Source organism: Somniosus microcephalus, chromosome 8, assembly GCF_052327205.1.
Source record: "Somniosus microcephalus isolate GS21.2 chromosome 8, FLI_Smic_1.0, whole genome shotgun sequence".
Lineage (NCBI taxonomy): Eukaryota > Metazoa > Chordata > Chondrichthyes > Squaliformes > Somniosidae > Somniosus > Somniosus microcephalus.
Window position 1 is genome coordinate 9,694,785 of NC_140994.1, and position 18,404 is coordinate 9,713,188.

The 18,404-nt window shown below is 57.8% G+C and overlaps 1 protein-coding gene across 3 annotated transcripts in view; it reads left to right on the top strand.

Moving 5' to 3' along the window:
* abcc2 (ATP binding cassette subfamily C member 2) overlaps positions 1-18,404 on the top strand; it is a 109,672-nt gene that overhangs the window by 65,978 nt on the left and 25,290 nt on the right. For 2 of the 3 annotated variants that reach the window (XM_085994203.1, XM_085994200.1), the window contains exon 21: positions 234-363. In XM_085994203.1, the coding sequence (XP_085850329.1) occupies positions 234-363 (130 nt within the window). The remainder of the gene's footprint in view (positions 1-233; positions 364-18,404) is intronic. The other variant, XM_085994201.1, reaches the window with a different exon arrangement.

Here is an 18,404-nt window from a genome sequence, read left to right on the forward strand (position 1 = left end):
CATTGCTGTTTGTGGGAGCTTGCTGTGCACAAATTGGCTACCACGTTTCCTACATTACAACAGTGACTACACTTCATGAAGTACTTCATTGGCTGTAAAGTGCTTTGGGACGTCCTGAGGTGGTGAAAGGCGCTGGAGAAATGCAAGTCTTTTGTTTTTCCGGCTTGTATGACAGCGGGAAGCTCACTAACCAATTGGACAATCAAACCCTGTAATTTTGGTTCTTTCTTCAGCAGAAGCAGCGTGAGAATATCTCTGAAGAAGGCCGCTAGGATCAAGGACCTGGCGTCAGAGAAGGAAGGACGCACGGAAACAGTGAAGGGTCAGAGACTAATAGAGAAAGAGGCGATGGAAACAGGAAAGGTAACGTCTCATCTGCATACGGGAGTTGGGTTGTTGAAGTTTGTAAGTCATCGCCCCTGTAGACTATCAAAGAAAACAGTTGGGACAGGGTGGTCCCCACTTCAGGGATGAGGGCAGTTGCTGATTGTTGCAGCCCATTGGTGCAGATCCCAAAGTGGTAAGGACTTGGGTTATTCCGAGATCCACCACAAGGCTTGTTCCCAGTCTTGCCCATTCCAGTGAATGGTCCAAAGGAAGAAGGAAAGTCTGTCTCCCTGAGTAGAACAAAAGATCACTGGCTCAATGACTAAACTTGACCTCTCACAAATGTTCCTGGTTCTGAGCTCAACTGTAGCACTTGAAGCATACTGGCTGCAGGTTGCTGACCTGACTCTGGAACAGTGCTGGGCTCGAGAACAGTGCTGGGGTTTGGAACAGTGCTGGGCTCGAGAACAGTGCTGGGCTCGAGAACAGTGCTGGGCTCGAGAACAGTGCTGGGCTCGGGAACAGTGCTGGGCTCGGGAACAGTGCTGGGCTCTGGAACAGTGCTGGGCTCTGGAACAGTGCTGGGCTCTGGAACAGTGCTGGGCTCGAGAACAGTGCTGGGCTCTAGAACAGCGCTGGGCTCTAGAACAGCGCTGGGCTCTAGAACAGTGCTGGGCTCGAGAACAGTGCTGGGCTCTGGAACAGTGCTGGGCTCTGGAACAGTGCTGGGCTCTGGAACAGTGCTGGGCTCTGGAACAGTGCTGGGCTCTGGAACAGTGCTGGGCTCTGGAACAGTGCTGGGCTCTGGAACAGTGCTGGGCTCGAGAACAGTGCTGGGCTCGGGAACAGTGCTGGGCCCTGGAACAGTGCTGGGCTCTGGAACAGTGCTGGGCTCTGGAACAGTGCTGGGCTCTGGAACAGTGCTGGGCTCTGGAACAGTGCTGGGCTCTGGAACAGTGCTGGGCTCTGGAACAGTGCTGGGCTCGGGATCAGTGCTGGGCTCTGGAACAGTGCTTGGCTCTGGAACAGTGTTTGGCCCTGGAACAGTGTTTGGCCCTGGAACAGTGTTTGGCTCTGGAACAGTGTTTGGCTCTGGAACAGTGTTTGGCCCTGGAACAGTGTTTGGCCCTGGAACAGTGTTTGGCCCTGGAACAGTGTTTGGCTCTGGAACAGTGTTTGGCTCTGGAACAGTGTTTGGCTCTGGAACAGTGTTTGGCTCTGGAACAGTGTTTGGCTCTGGAACAGTGTTTGGCTCTGGAACAGTGTTTGGCTCTGGAACAGTGTTTGGCTCTGGAACAGTGTTTGGCTCTGGAACAGTGTTTGGCTCTGGAACAGTGTTTGGCCCTGGAACAGTGTTTGGCCCTGGAACAGTGTTTGGCTCCGGAACAGTGCTGGGCTCCGGAACAGTGTTTGGCTCCGGAACAGTGTTTGGCTCCGGAACAGTGTTTGGCTCCGGAACAGTGTTTGGCTCCGGAACAGTGCTGGGCTCCGGAACAGTGCTGGGCTGGGGAACAGTGCTGGGCTGTGGAACAGTGCTGGGCTGTGGAACAGTGCTGGGCTGTGGAACAGTGCTTGGCTCGGGAACAGTGCTGGGCTCTGGAACAGTGCTGGGCTCTGGAACAGTGCTGGGCTCGGGATCAGTGCTGGGCTCTGGAACAGTGCTGGGCTCGGGATCAGTGCGGGGCTCGGGATCAGTGCTGGGCTCTGGAACAGTGCTGGGCTCTGGAACAGTGCTGGGCTCTGGAACAGTGCTGGGCTCTGGAACAGTGTTTGGCTCTGGAACAGTGTTTGGCTCTGGAACAGTGCTGGGCTCTGGAACAGTGTTTGGCTCTGGAACAGTGCTGGGCTCTGGAACAGTATTTGGCTTTGGAACAGTGCTGGGCTCTGGAACAGTGCTGGGCTCTGGATCAGTGCTGGGCTCGGGAACAGTGCTGGGCTCTGGAACAGTGCTGGGCTCTGGAACAGTGCTGGGCTCTGGAACAGTGTTTGGCTCTGGAACAGTGCTGGGCTCTGGAACAGTATTTGGCTTTGGAACAGTGCTGGGCTCTGGAACAGTGCTGGGCTCTGGATCAGTGCTGGGCTCTGGAACAGTGCTGGGCTCTGGAACAGTGCTGGGCTCTGGAACAGTGCTGGGCTCTGGAACAGTGCTGGGCTCTGGAACAGTGCTGGGCTCTGGAACAGTGCTGGGCTCTGGAACAGTGCTGGGCTCTGGAACAGTGCTGGGCTCTGGAACAGTGCTGGGCTCTGGAACAGTGCTGGGCTCTGGAACAGTGCTGGGCTCTGGAACAGTGCTGGGCTTTGGAACAGTGTTTGGCTCTGGAAGAGTGCTGGGCTTTGGAACAGTGTTTGGCTCTGGAACAGTGCTGGGCTCGAGAACAATGCTGGGCTCTGGGACAGTGCTGGGCTCGGGAACAGTGCTGGGCTCTGGAACAGTGCTGGGCTCCGGAACAGTGCTGGGCTCCGGAACAGTGCTGGGCTCCGGAACGGTGCTGGGCTCCGGAACGGTGCTGGGCTCCGGAACGGTGCTGGGCTCGTGAACAGTGCTGGGCTCGAGAACAGTGCTGGGCTCGGGAACAGTGCTGGGCTCGAGAACAGCGCTGGGCTCTAGAACAGCGCTGGGCTCTGGAACAGCGCTGGGCTCTGGAACAGCGCTGGGCTCTGGAACCGTGCTGGGCTCTGGAACAGTGCTGGGCTCTGGAACAGTGCTGGGCTCTGGAACAGTGCTGGGCTCTGGAACAGTGCTGGGCTCGGGAACAGTGCTGGGCTCGGGAACAGTGCTGGGCCCTGGAACAGTGCTGGGCTCGAGAACAGTGCTGGGCTCTGGAACAGTGCTGGGCTCGAGCACAGTGCTGGGCTCTGGAACAGTGCTGGGCTCTGGAACAGGGCTGGGCTCGGGATCAGTGCTGGGCTCGGGAACAGTGCTTGGCTCTGGAACAGTGCTTGGCCCTGGAACAGTGTTTGGCCCTGGAACAGTGTTTGGCTCTGGAACAGTGTTTGGCCCTGGAACAGTGTTTGGCCCTGGAACAGTGTTTGGCTCTGGAACAGTGTTTGGCTCTGGAACAGTGTTTGGCTCTGGAACAGTGTTTGGCTCTGGAACAGTGTTTGGCTCTGGAACAGTGTTTGGCTCTGGAACAGTGTTTGGCTCTGGAACAGTGTTTGGCTCTGGAACAGTGTTTGGCTCTGGAACAGTGTTTGGCCCTGGAACAGTGTTTGGCCATGGAACAGTGTTTGGCTCCGGAACAGTGCTGGGCTCCGGAACAGTGTTTGGCTCCGGAACAGTGTTTGGCTCCGGAACAGTGTTTGGCTCCGGAACAGTGTTTGGCTCCGGAACAGTGTTTGGCTCCGGAACAGTGTTTGGCTCCGGAACAGTGTTTGGCTCCGGAACAGTGTTTGGCTCTGGAACAGTGCTGGGCTCTGGAACAGTGCTGGGCTGGGGAACAGTGCTGGGCTGTGGAACAGTGCTGGGCTGTGGAACAGTGCTGGGCTGTGGAACAGTGCTGGGCTATGGAACAGTGCTTGGCTCGGGAACAGTGCTGGGCTCTGGAACAGTGCTGGGCTCTGGAACAGTGTTTGGCTCTGGAACAGTGCTGGGCTCTGGAACAGTATTTGGCTTTGGAACAGTGCTGGGCTCTGGAACAGTGCTGGGCTCTGGATCAGTGCTGGGCTCGAGAACAGTGCTGGGCTCTGGAACAGTGCTGGGCTCTGGAACAGTGCTGGGCTCTGGAACAGTGTTTGGCTCTGGAACAGTGCTGGGCTCGGGAACAGTGCTGGGCTCGGGAACAGTGCTGGGCTCGGGAACAGTGCTGGGCTCGGGAACAGTGCTGGGCTCCGGAACAGTGCTGGGCTCCGGAACAGTGCTGGGCTCCGGAACAGTGCTGGGCTCCGGAACAGTGCTGGGCTCGTGAACAGTGCTGGGCTCGAGAACAGTGCTGGGCTCGGGAACAGTGCTGGGCTCTGGAACAGTGCTGGGCTCGGGAACAGCGCTGGGCTCTAGAACAGCGCTGGGCTCTAGAACAGCGCTGGGCTCTAGAACAGCGCTGGGCTCTAGAACAGCGCTGGGCTCTGGAACAGCGCTGGGCTCTGGAACAGCGCTGGGCTCTGGAACAGCGCTGGGCTCTGGAACAGTGCTGGGCTCGGGAACAGTGCTGGGCCCTGGAACAGTGCTGGGCTCGAGAACAGTGCTGGGCTCTGGAACAGTGCTGGGCTCGAGCACAGTGCTGGGCTCTGGAACAGTGCTGGGCTCTGGAACAGGGCTGGGCTCGGGATCAGTGCTGGGCTCGGGAACAGTGCTTGGCTCTGGAACAGTGTTTGGCCCTGGAACAGTGTTTGGCCCTGGAACAGTGTTTGGCTCTGGAACAGTGTTTGGCCCTGGAACAGTGTTTGGCCCTGGAACAGTGTTTGGCTCTGGAACAGTGTTTGGCTCTGGAACAGTGTTTGGCTCTGGAACAGTGTTTGGCTCTGGAACAGTGTTTGGCTCTGGAACAGTGTTTGGCTCTGGAACAGTGTTTGGCTCTGGAACAGTGTTTGGCTCTGGAACAGTGTTTGGCTCTGGAACAGTGTTTGGCTCTGGAACAGTGTTTGGCTCTGGAACAGTGTTTGGCCCTGGAACAGTGTTTGGCCCTGGAACAGTGTTTGGCCCTGGAACAGTGTTTGGCTCCGGAACAGTGCTGGGCTCCGGAACAGTGTTTGGCTCCGGATCAGTGTTTGGCTCCGGATCAGTGTTTGGCTCCGGATCAGTGTTTGGCTCCGGAACAGTGTTTGGCTCCGGAACAGTGTTTGGCTCCGGAACAGTGTTTGGCTCCGGAACAGTGTTTGGCTCCGGAACAGTGTTTGGCTCCGGAACAGTGCTGGGCTCTGGAACAGTGCTGGGCTGTGGAACAGTGCTGGGCTGTGGAACAGTGCTGGGCTGTGGAACAGTGCTGGGCTGTGGAACAGTGCTGGGCTGTGGAACAGTGCTTGGCTCGGGAACAGTGCTGGGCTCTGGAACAGTGCTGGGCTCTGGAACAGTGCTGGGCTTGGGATCAGTGCTGGGCTCTGGAACAGTGCTGGGCTCGGGATCAGTGCGGGGCTCGGGATCAGTGCTGGGCTCTGGAACAGTGCTGGGCTCTGGAACAGTGCTGGGCTCTGGAACAGTGCTGGGCTCTGGAACAGTGCTGGGCTCTGGAACAGTGTTTGGCTCTGGAACAGTGTTTGGCTCTGGAACAGTGCTGGGCTCTGGAACAGTGTTTGGCTCTGGAACAGTGCTGGGCACTGGAACAGTATTTGGCTTTGGAACAGTGCTGGGCTCTGGAACAGTGCTGGGCTCTGGATCAGTGCTGGGCTCGAGAACAGTGCTGGGCTCTGGAACAGTGCTGGGCTCTGGAACAGTGCTGGGCTCTGGAACAGTGTTTGGCTCTGGAACAGTGCTGGGCTCTGGAACAGTATTTGGCTTTGGAACAGTGCTGGGCTCTGGAACAGTGCTGGGCTCTGGATCAGTGCTGGGCTCGAGAACAGTGCTGGGCTCTGGAACAGTGCTGGGCTCTGGAACAGTGCTGGGCTCTGGAACAGTGCTGGGCTCTGGAACAGTGCTGGGCTTGAGAACAGTGCTGGGCTCTGGAACAGTGCTGGGCTTTGGAACAGTGTTTGGCTCTGGAAGAGTGCTGGGCTTTGGAACAGTGTTTGGCTCTGGAACAGTGCTGGGCTCGAGAACAATGCTGGGCTCTGGGACAGTGCTGGGCTCTGGAACAGTGCTGGGCTCGGGAACAGTGCTGGGCTCCGGAACAGTGCTGGGCTCCGGAACAGTGCTGGGCTCCGGAACAGTGCTGGGCTCCGGAACAGTGCTGGGCTCCGGAACAGTGCTGGGCTCCGGAACAGTGCTGGGCTCCGGAACAGTGCTGGGCTCGAGAACAGTGCTGGGCTCGAGAACAGTGCTGGGCTCTGGAACAGTGCTGGGCTCTGGAACAGTGCTGGGCTCGAGAACAGTGCTGGGCTCGGGATCAGTGCTGGGCTCTGGAACAGTGCTGGGCTCTGGAACAGTGCTGGGCTTTGGAACAGTGTCATAGAGTCATAGAGTTTTACAGCACAGAAAGAGGCCCTTCGGCCCATCGTGTCTGCGCCGCCCATCCATCCCTGTCCAGTCTAATCCCATTTTCCAGCATTTGGTCCGTAGCCTTGTATGCAATGGCATTTCAAGTGCTCATCCAAATGCTTCTTGAATGTTGTGAGGGTTCCTGCCTCCACCACCCTTTCAGGCATTGAGTTCCACATTCCAACCACCCTCTGGGTGAAAAAGTTCCTCCTCAAATCCCCTCTAAATCTCCTGCCCCTTACCCTGAATCTATGCCCCCTTGTTATTGACCCCCCTACTAAGGGGAAAAGTTCCTCTTTGTCTACCCTATCTATGCCCCTCATCATTTTGTACACCTCAATCAGGTCCCCCCTCAGCCTTCTTTGCTCCAAGGAAAACAACCCCAGCCTGTTTAGTCTTTCTTCATAGCTGAGGCGCTCCATCCCAGGTAACATCCTGGTGAATCTTCTCTGCACCCTCTCCAAAGCAATCACATCCTTCCTATAGTGAGGCGACCAGAACTGCACACAGTACTCCAGCTGTGGCCTCACCAGCGTTTTGTACAGCTCCATCATAACCTCCCTGCTCTTATATTCTATGCCTCGGCTAATGAAGGCAAGTATCCCATATGCCTTTTTAACCACCTTATCTACCTGTTCCACTGCCTTCAGGGATCTATGTACATGTACACCAAGGTCCCTCTGACTCTCTGTACTTCCTAGGGTCCTACCACTCATTGTGTATTCCCTTGCCTTAATTGTCCGTCCAAAATGCATCACCTCGCACTTTTCAGGGTTAAATTCCATTTGCCACTTTTCCGCCCATCTGACCAACCCGTTTATATCGTCCTGTAGCCTGAGGCTTTCCTCCTCGCAATTTACCACCCCACCAATTTTCGTGTCATCTGCGAACTTACTGATCATACCTTTTACATTCTCATCCATGGATGCTGGGCCCTGGAACAGTGCTGGGCTCCGGAACAATGTTTGGCCCTGGAACAGTGTTTGGCCCTGGAACAGTGTTTGGCCCTGGAACAGTGTTTGGCCCTGGAACAGTGTTTGGCCCTGGAACAGTGTTTGGCCCTGGAACAGTGTTTGGCTCTGGAACAGTGCTGGGCTCTGGAACAGTGCTGGGCTCTGGAACAGTGTTTGGCTCTGGAACAGTGTTTGGCTCTGGAACAGTGTTTGGCTCTGGAACAGTGCTGGGCTCTGGAACAGTGCTGGGCTCTGGAACAGTGCTGGGCTCTGGAACAGTGCTGGGCTCTGGAACAGTGCTGGGCTCTGGAACAGTGCTGGGCTCTGGAACAGTGCTGGGCTCTGGAACAGTATTTGGCTCTGGAACAGTGCTGGGCTTTGGAACAATGCTGGGCTCTGGAACAGTGCTTGGCTCTGGAACAGTGTTGGACTCTGGAACAGTGTTTGGCTCTGGAACAGCGTTTGGCTCTGGAACAGCGTTTGGCTCTGGAACAGCGTTTGGCTCTGGAACAGCGTTTGGCTCTGGAACAGCGTTTGGCTCTGGAACAGCGCTTGGCTCTGGAACAGCGCTTGGCTCTGGAACAGCGCTGGGCTCCGGAACAGTGTTTGGCTCCAAAACAGTGCTGGGCTCCGGAACAGTGCTGGGCTCCGGAACAGTGCTGGGCTCCGGAACAGTGCTGAGCTCCGGAACAGTGCTGGGCTCCGGAACAGTGCTGGGCTCCGGAACAGTGCTGGGCTCCGGAACAGTGCTGGGCTCGGGAACAGTGCTGGGCTCGGGAACAGTGCTGGGCTCGGGAACAGTGCTGGGCTCGGGAACAGTGCTGGGCTCGGGAACAGTGCTGGGCTCGGGAACAGTGCTGGGCTCGGGAACAGTGCTGGGCTCGGGAACAGTGCTGGGCTCGGGAACAGTGCTGGGCTCGGGAACAGTGCTGGGCTCGGGAACAGTGCTGGGCTCTGGAACAGTGCTGGGCTCTGGAACAGTGCTGGGCTTGAGAACAGTGCTGGGCTCTGGAACAGTGCTGGGCTCTGTATCAGTGCTTGGCTCTGGAACAGTGCTGGGCTGTGGAACAGTGCTGGGCTGTGGAACAGTGCTGGGCTGTGGAACAGTGCTGGGCTGTGGAACAGTGCTGGGCTGTGGAACAGTGCTGGGCTGTGGAACAGTGCTGGGCTTTGGAACAGTGCTGGGCACCGGAACAGTGCTGGGCTCTGGAACAGTGTTTGGCTCTGGAACAGTGTTTGGCCCTGGAACAGTGTTTGGCCCTGGAACAGTGTTTGGCCCTGGAACAGTGTTTGGCCCTGGAACAGTGTTTGGCCCTGGAACAGTGTTTGGCCCTGGAACAGTGTTTGGCCCTGGAACAGTGTTTGGCTCTGGAACAGTGTTTGGCTCTGGAACAGTGTTTGGCTCTGGAACAGTGTTTGGCTCTGGAACAGTGTTTGGCTCTGGAACAGTGTTTGGCTCTGGAACAGTGTTTGGCTCTGGAACAGTGTTTGGCTCTGGAACAGTGTTTGGCTCTGGAACAGTGCTGGGCTCTGGAACAGTGCTGGGCTCTGGAACAGTGCTGGGCTCTGGAACAGTGCTGGGCTCTGGAACAGTGCTGGGCTCGGGAACAGTGCTGGGCTCGGGAACAGTGCTGGGCTCGGGAACAGTGTTTGGCTCTGGAACAGTGTTTGGCTCTGGAACAGTGCTGGGCTCTGGAACAGTGCTGGGCTCTGGAACAGTGCTGGGCTCTGGAACAGTGCTGGGCTCTGGAACAGTGCTGGGCTCTGGAACAGTGCTGGGCCCGGGAACAGTGTTTGGCTCTGGAACAGTGTTTGGCTCTGGAACAGTGTTTGGCTCTGGAACAGTGTTTGGCTCTGGAACAGTGTTTGGCTCTGGAACAGTGCTGGGCTCTGGAACAGTGCTGGGCTCTGGAACAGTGCTGGGCTCTGGAACAGTGCTGGGCTCTGGAACAGTGCTGGGCCCGGGAACAGTGCTGGGCCCGGGAACAGTGCTGGGCCCGGGAACAGTGCTGGGCCCGGGAACAGTGCTGGGCCGTGGAACAGTGCTGGGCCGTGGAACAGTGCTGGGCCGTGGAACAGTGCTGGGCCGTGGAACAGTGCTGGGCCGTGGAACAGTGCTGGGCCGTGGAACTGTGCTGGGCCGTGGAACTGTGCTGGGCCGTGGAACAGTGCTGGGCCGTGGAACAGTGCTGGGCCGTGGAACAGTGCTGGGCCGTGGAACAGTGCTGGGCCGTGGAACAGTGCTGGGCCCTGGAACAGTGCTGGGCCCTGGAACAGTGCTGGGCCCTGGAACAGTGCTGGGCCCTGGAACAGTGCTGGGCTCTGGAACAGTGCTGGGCTCTGGAACAGTGTTTGGCTCTGAAGCAGTGCTGGGCTCTGGAACAGTGCTGAGCTCTGGAGCAGTATTTGGCTCTGGAACAGTGCTGGGCCCTGGAACAGTGCTGGGCTTTGGAACAGTGTTTGGCCCTGGAACAGTGCTGGGCTCTGGAACAGTGCTTGGCTCTGGAACAGTGTTTGGCTCTGGAACAGTGCTGGGCTCTGGAACAGTGCTGGGCTCTGGAACAGTGCTGGGCTCTGGAACAGTGCTGGGCTCGAGAACAGTGCTGGGCTCGAGAACAGTGCTGGGCTCGAACAGTGCTGGGCTCAGGAACAGTGCTGGGCTCTGGAACAGTGCTGGGCTCGGGAACAGTGCTGGGCTCGGGAACAGTGCTGGGCTCGGGAACAGTGCTGGGCTCTGGAACAGTGCTGAGCTCGGGAACAGTGCTGGGCTCTGGAACAGTGCTGGGCTCTGGAACAGTGCTGGGCTCTGGAACAGTGTTTGGCTCTGGAACAGTGCTGGGCTCTGGAACAGTGCTGGGCTCGAGAACAGTGCTGGGCTCGGGAACAGTGCTGGGCTCGGGAACAGTGCTGGGCTCGGGAACAGTGCTGGGCTCGGGAACAGTGCTGGGCTCGGGAACAGCGCTGGGCTCGGGAACAGCGCTGGGCTCTGGAACAGCGCTGGGCTCTGGAACAGTGTTTAGCTCGGGAACAGTGCTGGGCTCGGGAACAGTGCTGGGCTCTGGATCAGTGCTGGGCTCTGGAACAGTGCTGAGCTCTGGAGCAGTATTTGGCTCTGGAACAGTGCTGGGCTCGGGAACAGTGCTGGGCTCTGGAACAGTGCTGGTCTCTGGAACAGTGTTTGGCTCTGGAACAGTGCTTGGCTCTGGAACAGTGCTTGGCCCTGGAACAGTGCTGAGCTCTGGAGCAGTATTTGGCTCTGGAACAGTGCTGGGCTCTGGAACAGTGTTTGGCTCTGGAACAGTGCTGGGCTTGAGAACAGTGCTGGGCCCTGGAACAGTGCTGGGCTCGAGAACAGTGCTGGGCTCGGGAACAGTGCTGGGCTCGGGAACAGTGCTGGGCTCGGGAACAGTGCTGGGCTCGGGAACAGTGCTGGGCTCGGGAACAGCGCTGGGCTCGGGAACAGCGCTGGGCTCGGGAACAGCGCTGGGCTCGGGAACAGCGCTGGGCTCTGGAACAGTGTTTAGCTCGGGAACAGTGCTGGGCTCGGGAACAGTGCTGGGCTCTGGATCAGTGCTGGGCTCTGGAACAGTGCTGAGCTCTGGAGCAGTATTTGGCTCTGGAACAGTGCTGGGCTCTGGAACAGTGCTGGGCTCGAGAACAGTGCTGGGCTCGGGAACAGTGCTGGGCTCGGGAACAGTGCTGGGCTCTGGAACAGTGCTGGTCTCTGGAACAGTGTTTGGCCCTGGAACAGTGTTTGGCCCTGGAACAGTGTTTGGCTCTGGAACAGTGTTTGGCTCTGGAACAGTGTTTGGCTCTGGAACAGTGTTTGGCTCTGGAACAGTGTTTGGCTCTGGAACAGTGCTGGGCTCTGGAACAGTGCTGGGCTCGGGAACAGTGCTGGGCTCGGGAACAGTGCTGGGCTCGGGAACAGTGCTGGGCTCGGGAACAGTGCTGGGCTCTGGAACAGTGCTGGGCTCGGGAACAGTGCTGGGCTCGGGAACAGTGCTGGGCTCGGGAACAGTGTTTGGCTCTGGAACAGTGTTTGGCTCTGGAACAGTGCTGGGCTCTGGAACAGTGCTGGGATCTGGAACAGTGCTGGGCCCGGGAACAGTGCTGGGCCCGGGAACAGTGCTGGGCCCGGGAACAGTGCTGGGCCCGGGAACAGTGCTGGGCCCGGGAACAGTGCTGGGCCGTGGAACTGTGCTGGGCCGTGGAACTGTGCTGGGCCGTGGAACTGTGCTGGGCCGTGGAACAGTGCTGGGCCGTGGAACAGTGCTGGGCCGTGGAACAGTGCTGGGCCCTGGAACAGTGCTGGGCCCTGGAACAGTGCTGGGCTCTGGAACAGTGCTGGGCTCTGGAACAGTGTTTGGCTCTGAAGCAGTGCTGGGCTTGAGAACAGTGCTGGGCTCTGTATCAGTGCTGGGCTCTGGAACAGTGCTGAGCTCTGGAGCAGTATTTGGCTCTGGAACAGTGCTGGGCCCTGGAACAGTGCTGGGCTTTGGAACAGTGTTTGGCCCTGGAACAGTGCTGGGCTCTGGAACAGTGCTGGGCTCTGGAACAGTGTTTGGCTCTGGAACAGTGTTTGGCTCTGGAACAGTGTTTGGCTCTGGAACAGTGTTTGGCTCTGGAACAGTGCTGGGCTCTGGAACAGTGCTGGGCTCTGGAACAGTGCTGGGCTCTGGAACAGTGCTGGGCTCGAGAACACTGCTGGGCTCGAGAACACTGCTGGGCTCGAACAGTGCTGGGCTCTGGAACAGTGCTGGGCTCTGGAACAGTGCTGGGCTCTGGAACAGTGCTGGGCTCTGGAACAGTGCTGGGCTCGGGAACAGTGCTGGGCTCGGGAACAGTGCTGGGCTCTGGAACAGTGTTTGGCTCTGGAACAGTGTTTGGCTCTGGAAGTGTTTGGCTCTGGAACAGTGTTTGGCTCTGGAACAGTGTTTGGCTCTGGAACAGTGTTTGGCTCTGGAACAGTGTTTGGCTCTGGAACAGTGTTTGGCTCTGGAACAGTGTTTGGCTCTGGAACAGTGTTTGGCTCTGGAACAGTGTTTGGCTCTGGAACAGTGTTTGGCTCTGGAACAGTGTTTGGCTCTGGAACAGTGTTTGGCTCTGGAACAGTGCTGGGCTCTGGAACAGTGCTGGGCTCTGGAACAGTGCTGGGCTCGGGAACAGTGCTGGGCTCGGGAACAGTGCTGGGCTCGGGAACAGTGCTGGGCTCGGGAACAGTGCTGGGCTCGGGAACAGTGCTGGGCTCTGGAACAGTGCTGGGCTCTGGAACAGTGCTGGGCTCGGGAACAGTGCTGGGCTCGGGAACAGTGCTGGGCTCGGGAACAGTGCTGGGCTCTGGAACAGTGCTTGGCTCTGGAACAGTGTTTGGTTCTGGAACAGTGCTGGGCTCTGGAACAGTGCTGGGCTCTGGAACAGTGCTGGGCTCTGGAACAGTGCTGGGCCCGGGAACAGTGCTGGGCCCGGGAACAGTGCTGGGCCGTGGAACAGTGCTGGGCCGTGGAACAGTGCTGGGCCGTGGAACAGTGCTGGGCCGTGGAACAGTGCTGGGCCGTGGAACTGTGCTGGGCCGTGGAACAGTGCTGGGCCGTGGAACAGTGCTGGGCCCTGGAACAGTGCTGGGCCCTGGAACAGTGCTGGGCCCTGGAACAGTGCTGGGCTCTGGAACAGTGCTGGGCTCTGGAACAGTGTTTGGCTCTGAAGCAGTGCTGGGCTTGAGAACAGTGCTGGGCTCTGTATCAGTGCTGGGCTCTGTATCAGTGCTGGGCTCTGGAACAGTGCTGAGCTCTGGAGCAGTATTTGGCTCTGGAACAGTGCTGGGCCCTGGAACAGTGCTGGGCTCGGGAACAGTGTTTGGCCCTGGAACAGTGCTGGGCTCTGGAACAGTGCTGGGCTCTGGAACAGTGTTTGGCTCTGGAACAGTGCTGGGCTCTGGAACAGTGCTGGGCTCTGGAACAGTGTTTGGCTCTGGAACAGTGCTGGGCTCTGGAACAGTGCTGGGCTCTGGAACAGTGTTTGGCTCTGGAACAGTGCTGGGCTCTGGAACAGTGCTGGGCTCTGAAGCAGTGCTGGGCTTGAGAACAGTGCTGGGCTCTGTATCAGTGCTGGGCTCTGTATCAGTGCTGGGCTCTGGAACAGTGCTGAGCTCTGGAGCAGTATTTGGCTCTGGAACAGTGCTGGGCCCTGGAACAGTGCTGGGCTCGGGAACAGTGTTTGGCCCTGGAACAGTGCTGGGCTCTGGAACAGTGCTGGGCTCTGGAACAGTGTTTGGCTCTGGAACAGTGCTGGGCTCTGGAACAGTGCTGGGCTCTGGAACAGTGTTTGGCTCTGGAACAGTGCTGGGCTCTGGAACAGTGCTGGGCTCTGGAACAGTGCTGGGCTCTGGAACAGTGCTGGGCTCTGGAACAGTGCTGGGCTCTGGAACAGTGCTGGGCTCGAGAACACTGCTGGGCTCGAGAACACTGCTGGGCTCGAACAGTGCTGGGCTCAGGAACAGTGCTGGGCTCTGGAACAGTGCTGGGCTCGGGAACAGTGCTGGGCTCGGGAACAGTGCTGGGCTCGGGAACAGTGCTGGGCTCTGGAACAGTGCTGAGCTCGGGAACAGTGCTGGGCTCTGGAACAGTGCTGGGCTCTGGAACAGTGCTGAGCTCGGGAACAGTGCTGGGCTCTGGAACAGTGCTGGGCTCTGGAACAGTGCTGGGCTCTGGAACAGTGCTGGGCTCTGGAACAGTGTTTGGCTCTGGAACAGTGCTGGGCTTGAGAACAGTGCTGGGCCCTGGAACAGTGCTGGGCTCGAGAACAGTGCTGGGCTCGGGAACAGTGCTGGGCTCGGGAACAGCGCTGGGCTCGGGAACAGCGCTGGGCTCGGGAACAGCGCTGGGCTCTGGAACAGTGTTTAGCTCGGGAACAGTGCTGGGCTCGGGATCAGTGCTGGGCTCTGGATCAGTGCTGGGCTCTGGAACAGTGCTGAGCTCTGGAGCAGTATTTGGCTCTGGAACAGTGCTGGGCTCGGGAACAGTGCTGGGCTCTGGAACAGTGCTGGGCTCTGGAACAGTGCTGGGCTCTGGAACAGTGCTGGTCTCTGGAACAGTGTTTGGCTCTGGAACAGTGCTTGGCTCTGGAACAGTGCTTGGCCCTGGAACAGTGCTGAGCTCTGGAGCAGTATTTGGCTCTGGAGCAGTATTTGGCTCTGGAACAGTGCTGGGCTCTGGAACAGTGCTGGGCTTTGGAACAGTGTTTGGCTCTGGAACAGTGCTGGGCTTGAGAACAGTGCTGGGCCCTGGAACAGTGCTGGGCTTGAGAACAGTGCTGGGCCCTGGAACAGCGCTGGGCTCGGGAACAGCGCTGGGCTCTGGAACAGTGTTTAGCTCGGGAACAGTGCTGGGCTCGGGAACAGTGCTGGGCTCTGGATCAGTGCTGGGCTCTGGAACAGTGCTGAGCTCTGGAGCAGTATTTGGCTCTGGAACAGTGCTGGGCTCTGGAACAGTGCTGGGCTCGAGAACAGTGCTGGGCTCGGGAACAGTGCTGGGCTCGGGAACAGTGCTGGTCTCTGGAACAGTGTTTGGCCCTGGAACAGTGTTTGGCCCTGGAACAGTGTTTGGCTCTGGAACAGTGTTTGGCTCTGGAACAGTGTTTGGCTCTGGAACAGTGTTTGGCTCTGGAACAGTGTTTGGCTCTGGAACAGTGTTTGGCTCTGGAACAGTGTTTGGCTCTGGAACAGTGTTTGGCTCTGGAACAGTGTTTGGCTCTGGAACAGTGTTTGGCTCTGGAACAGTGTTTGGCTCTGGAACAGTGTTTGGCTCTGGAACAGTGCTGGGCTCGGGAACAGTGCTGGGCTCGGGAACAGTGCTGGGCTCGGGAACAGTGCTGGGCTCGGGAACAGTGCTGGGCTCGGGAACAGTGCTGGGCTCTGGAACAGTGCTGGGCTCGGGAACAGTGCTGGGCTCGGGAACAGTGCTGGGCTCGGGAACAGTGTTTGGCTCTGGAACAGTGTTTGGCTCTGGAACAGTGCTGGGCTCTGGAACAGTGCTGGGCTCTGGAACAGTGCTGGGCCCGGGAACAGTGCTGGGCCCGGGAACAGTGCTGGGCCCGGGAACAGTGCTGGGCCGTGGAACAGTGCTGGGCCGTGGAACAGTGCTGGGCCGTGGAACTGTGCTGGGCCGTGGAACAGTGCTGGGCCGTGGAACAGTGCTGGGCCGTGGAACAGTGCTGGGCTCTGGAACAGTGCTGGGCTCTGGAACAGTGCTGGGCTCTGGAACAGTGCTGGGCTCTGGAACAGTGCTGGGCTCTGGAACAGTGTTTGGCTCTGAAGCAGTGCTGGGCTCGAGAACAGTGCTGGGCTCTGTATCAGTGCTGGGCTCTGGAACAGTGCTGAGCTCTGGAGCAGTGTTTGGCTCTGGAACAGTGCTGGGCCCTGGAACAGTGCTGGGCTTTGGAACAGTGTTTGGCCCTGGAACAGTGCTGGGCTCTGGAACAGTGCTGGGCTCTGGAACAGTGCTGGGCTCTGGAACAGTGTTTGGCTCTGGAACAGTGTTTGGCTCTGGAACAGTGTTTGGCTCTGGAACAGTGTTTGGCTCTGGAACAGTGTTTGGCTCTGGAACAGTGCTGGGCTCGAGAACAGTGCTGGGCTCGAGAACACTGCTGGGCTCGAACAGTGCTGGGCTCAGGAACAGTGCTGGGCTCGAGAACAGTGCTGGGCTCGGGAACAGTGCTGGGCTCGGGAACAGTGCTGGGCTCTGGAACAGTGCTGGGCTCTGGAACAGTGCTGAGCTCGAGAACAGTGCTGGGCTGTGGAACAGTGCTGGGCTCTGGAACAGTGCTGGGCTTGAGAACAGTGCTGGGCTCTGGAACAGTGCTGGGCTCTGGAACAGTGCTGGGCTCTGGAACAGTGCTGGGCTCTGGAACAGTGTTTGGCTCTGGAACAGTGCTGGGCTTGAGAACAGTGCTGGGCCCTGGAACAGTGCTGGGCTCGAGAACAGTGCTGGGCTCGGGAACAGTGCTGGGCTCTGGAACAGTGTTTGGCTCTGGAACAGTGCTGGGCTTGAGAACAGTGCTGGGCTCGAGAACAGTGCTGGGCTCGGGAACAGTGCTGGGCTCGGGAACAGTGCTGGGCTCGGGAACAGCGCTGGGCTCGGGAACAGCGCTGGGCTCTGGAACAGCGCTGGGCTCTGGAACAGTGTTTAGCTCGGGAACAGTGCTGGGCTCGGGAACAGTGCTGGGCTCTGGATCAGTGCTGGGCTCTGGAACAGTGCTGAGCTCTGGAGCAGTATTTGGCTCTGGAACAGTGCTGGGCTCGGGAACAGTGCTGGGCTCTGGAACAGTGCTGGTCTCTGGAACAGTGTTTGGCTCTGGAACAGTGTTTGGCTCTGGAACAGTGCTTGGCTCTGGAACAGTGTTTGGCTCTGGAACAGTGCTGGGCTTGAGAACAGTGCTGGGCCCTGGAACAGTGCTGGGCTCGAGAACAGTGCTGGGCTCGGGAACAGTGCTGGGCTCGGGAACAGCGCTGGGCTCGGGAACAGCGCTGGGCTCGGGAACAGCGCTGGGCTCGGGAACAGCGCTGGGCTCGAGAACAGTGCTGGGCTCTGGAACAGTGTTTAGCTCGGGAACAGTGCTGGGCTCGGGAACAGTGCTGGGCCCTGGATCACTGCTGGGCTCTGGAACAGTGCTGAGCTCTGGAGCAGTATTTGGCTCTGGAACAGTGCTGGGCTCTGGAACAGTGCTGGGCTCGAGAACAGTGCTGGGCTCGGGAACAGTGCTGGGCTCGGGAACAGTGCTGAGCTCGGGAACAGTGCTGGGCTCGGGAACAGTGCTGGGCTCTGGAACAGTGCTGGTCTCTGGAACAGTGTTTGGCTCTGGAACAGTGCTTGGCTCTGGAACAGTGCTGGGCTCGAGAACAGTGCTGGGCTCTGGAACAGTGCTGGGCTCGGGAACAGTGCTGGGCTCGGGAACAGTGCTGGGCTCGAGAACAGTGCTGGGCTCTGGAGCAGTATTTGGCTCTGGAACAATGCTGGGCTCTGGAACAGTGCTTTGCTCTAGAAGACCTGTAGGGAAAGGACGATTCGATTGAATATTCACATCTTTCACACAGATACTTGTTCAATCTCCCTGAAGGCAGGCCAAGCAAACAGTTGGTGAAACGGGGCCTGATAGCAGTCGATAAGATGCTTTATTTCAAAGTAAGGTGAATCAGACTCACTTAATTCAAACAGTTTAACTTGCCTTCGCATAATGATACAAAATAAAGAGCACGCCATGCTTCCCCACATCAGTGGCTCATTTTGCTTGACTTAAACAAGCTCACTTCTTACTTCTCCTTTGGTATTTCTGGCTCTCAGTCTTGGCCAAAGGCCTCACAGCTGTCAGAATAATAGCCTGACCGCCTCATCCTCTCTCTGTTGACAACCAGAAGTCGGGATCAAAGTCTTTCCAGTACAATGGGTGTGAGCTGTTTTTCAATTACCAAGACAGTAACAAATTGCTTATTATTTACAATCTACGGGGAAACAACATCAAACCCAGCTCAGCACCTTAACTACCTATTGCCTCAGAGCCTTTATTAAAACATGTCCAAACACATTATTCTTTTATCAACCCAATTTTTTCTCCATAATCACCAGACTGATACCTGGGATAGCAGGAATGACGTATGAGGAGAGATTGGGTCGATTGGGCTTATACTCGCTGGAGTTTAGAAGAATGAGAGGGGATCTCATTGAAACTTATAAAATTCTAACAGGACTAGACAGACTAGATGCAGGAAGGATGTTCCCGATGGCCGGGGAGTTCAGAACCAGGGGTCACAGTCTAAGGATAAGGGGTAAGCCATTTAGGACAGAGATGAGGAGGAATTTCTTCACCCAGAGAGTGGTGAACCTGTGGAATTCTCTACCACAGAAGACAGTTGAGGCCAATTCATTAAATATATTCAAGAAGAAGTTGGATATATTTCTTAAGGCTAAGGGGATCAAGGGATATGGGGAGAAAGCAGGGACAGGGTACTGAATTTGGATGATCAGCCATGGTCGCATTGAATGGCGGAGCAGGCTTGAGGGGCC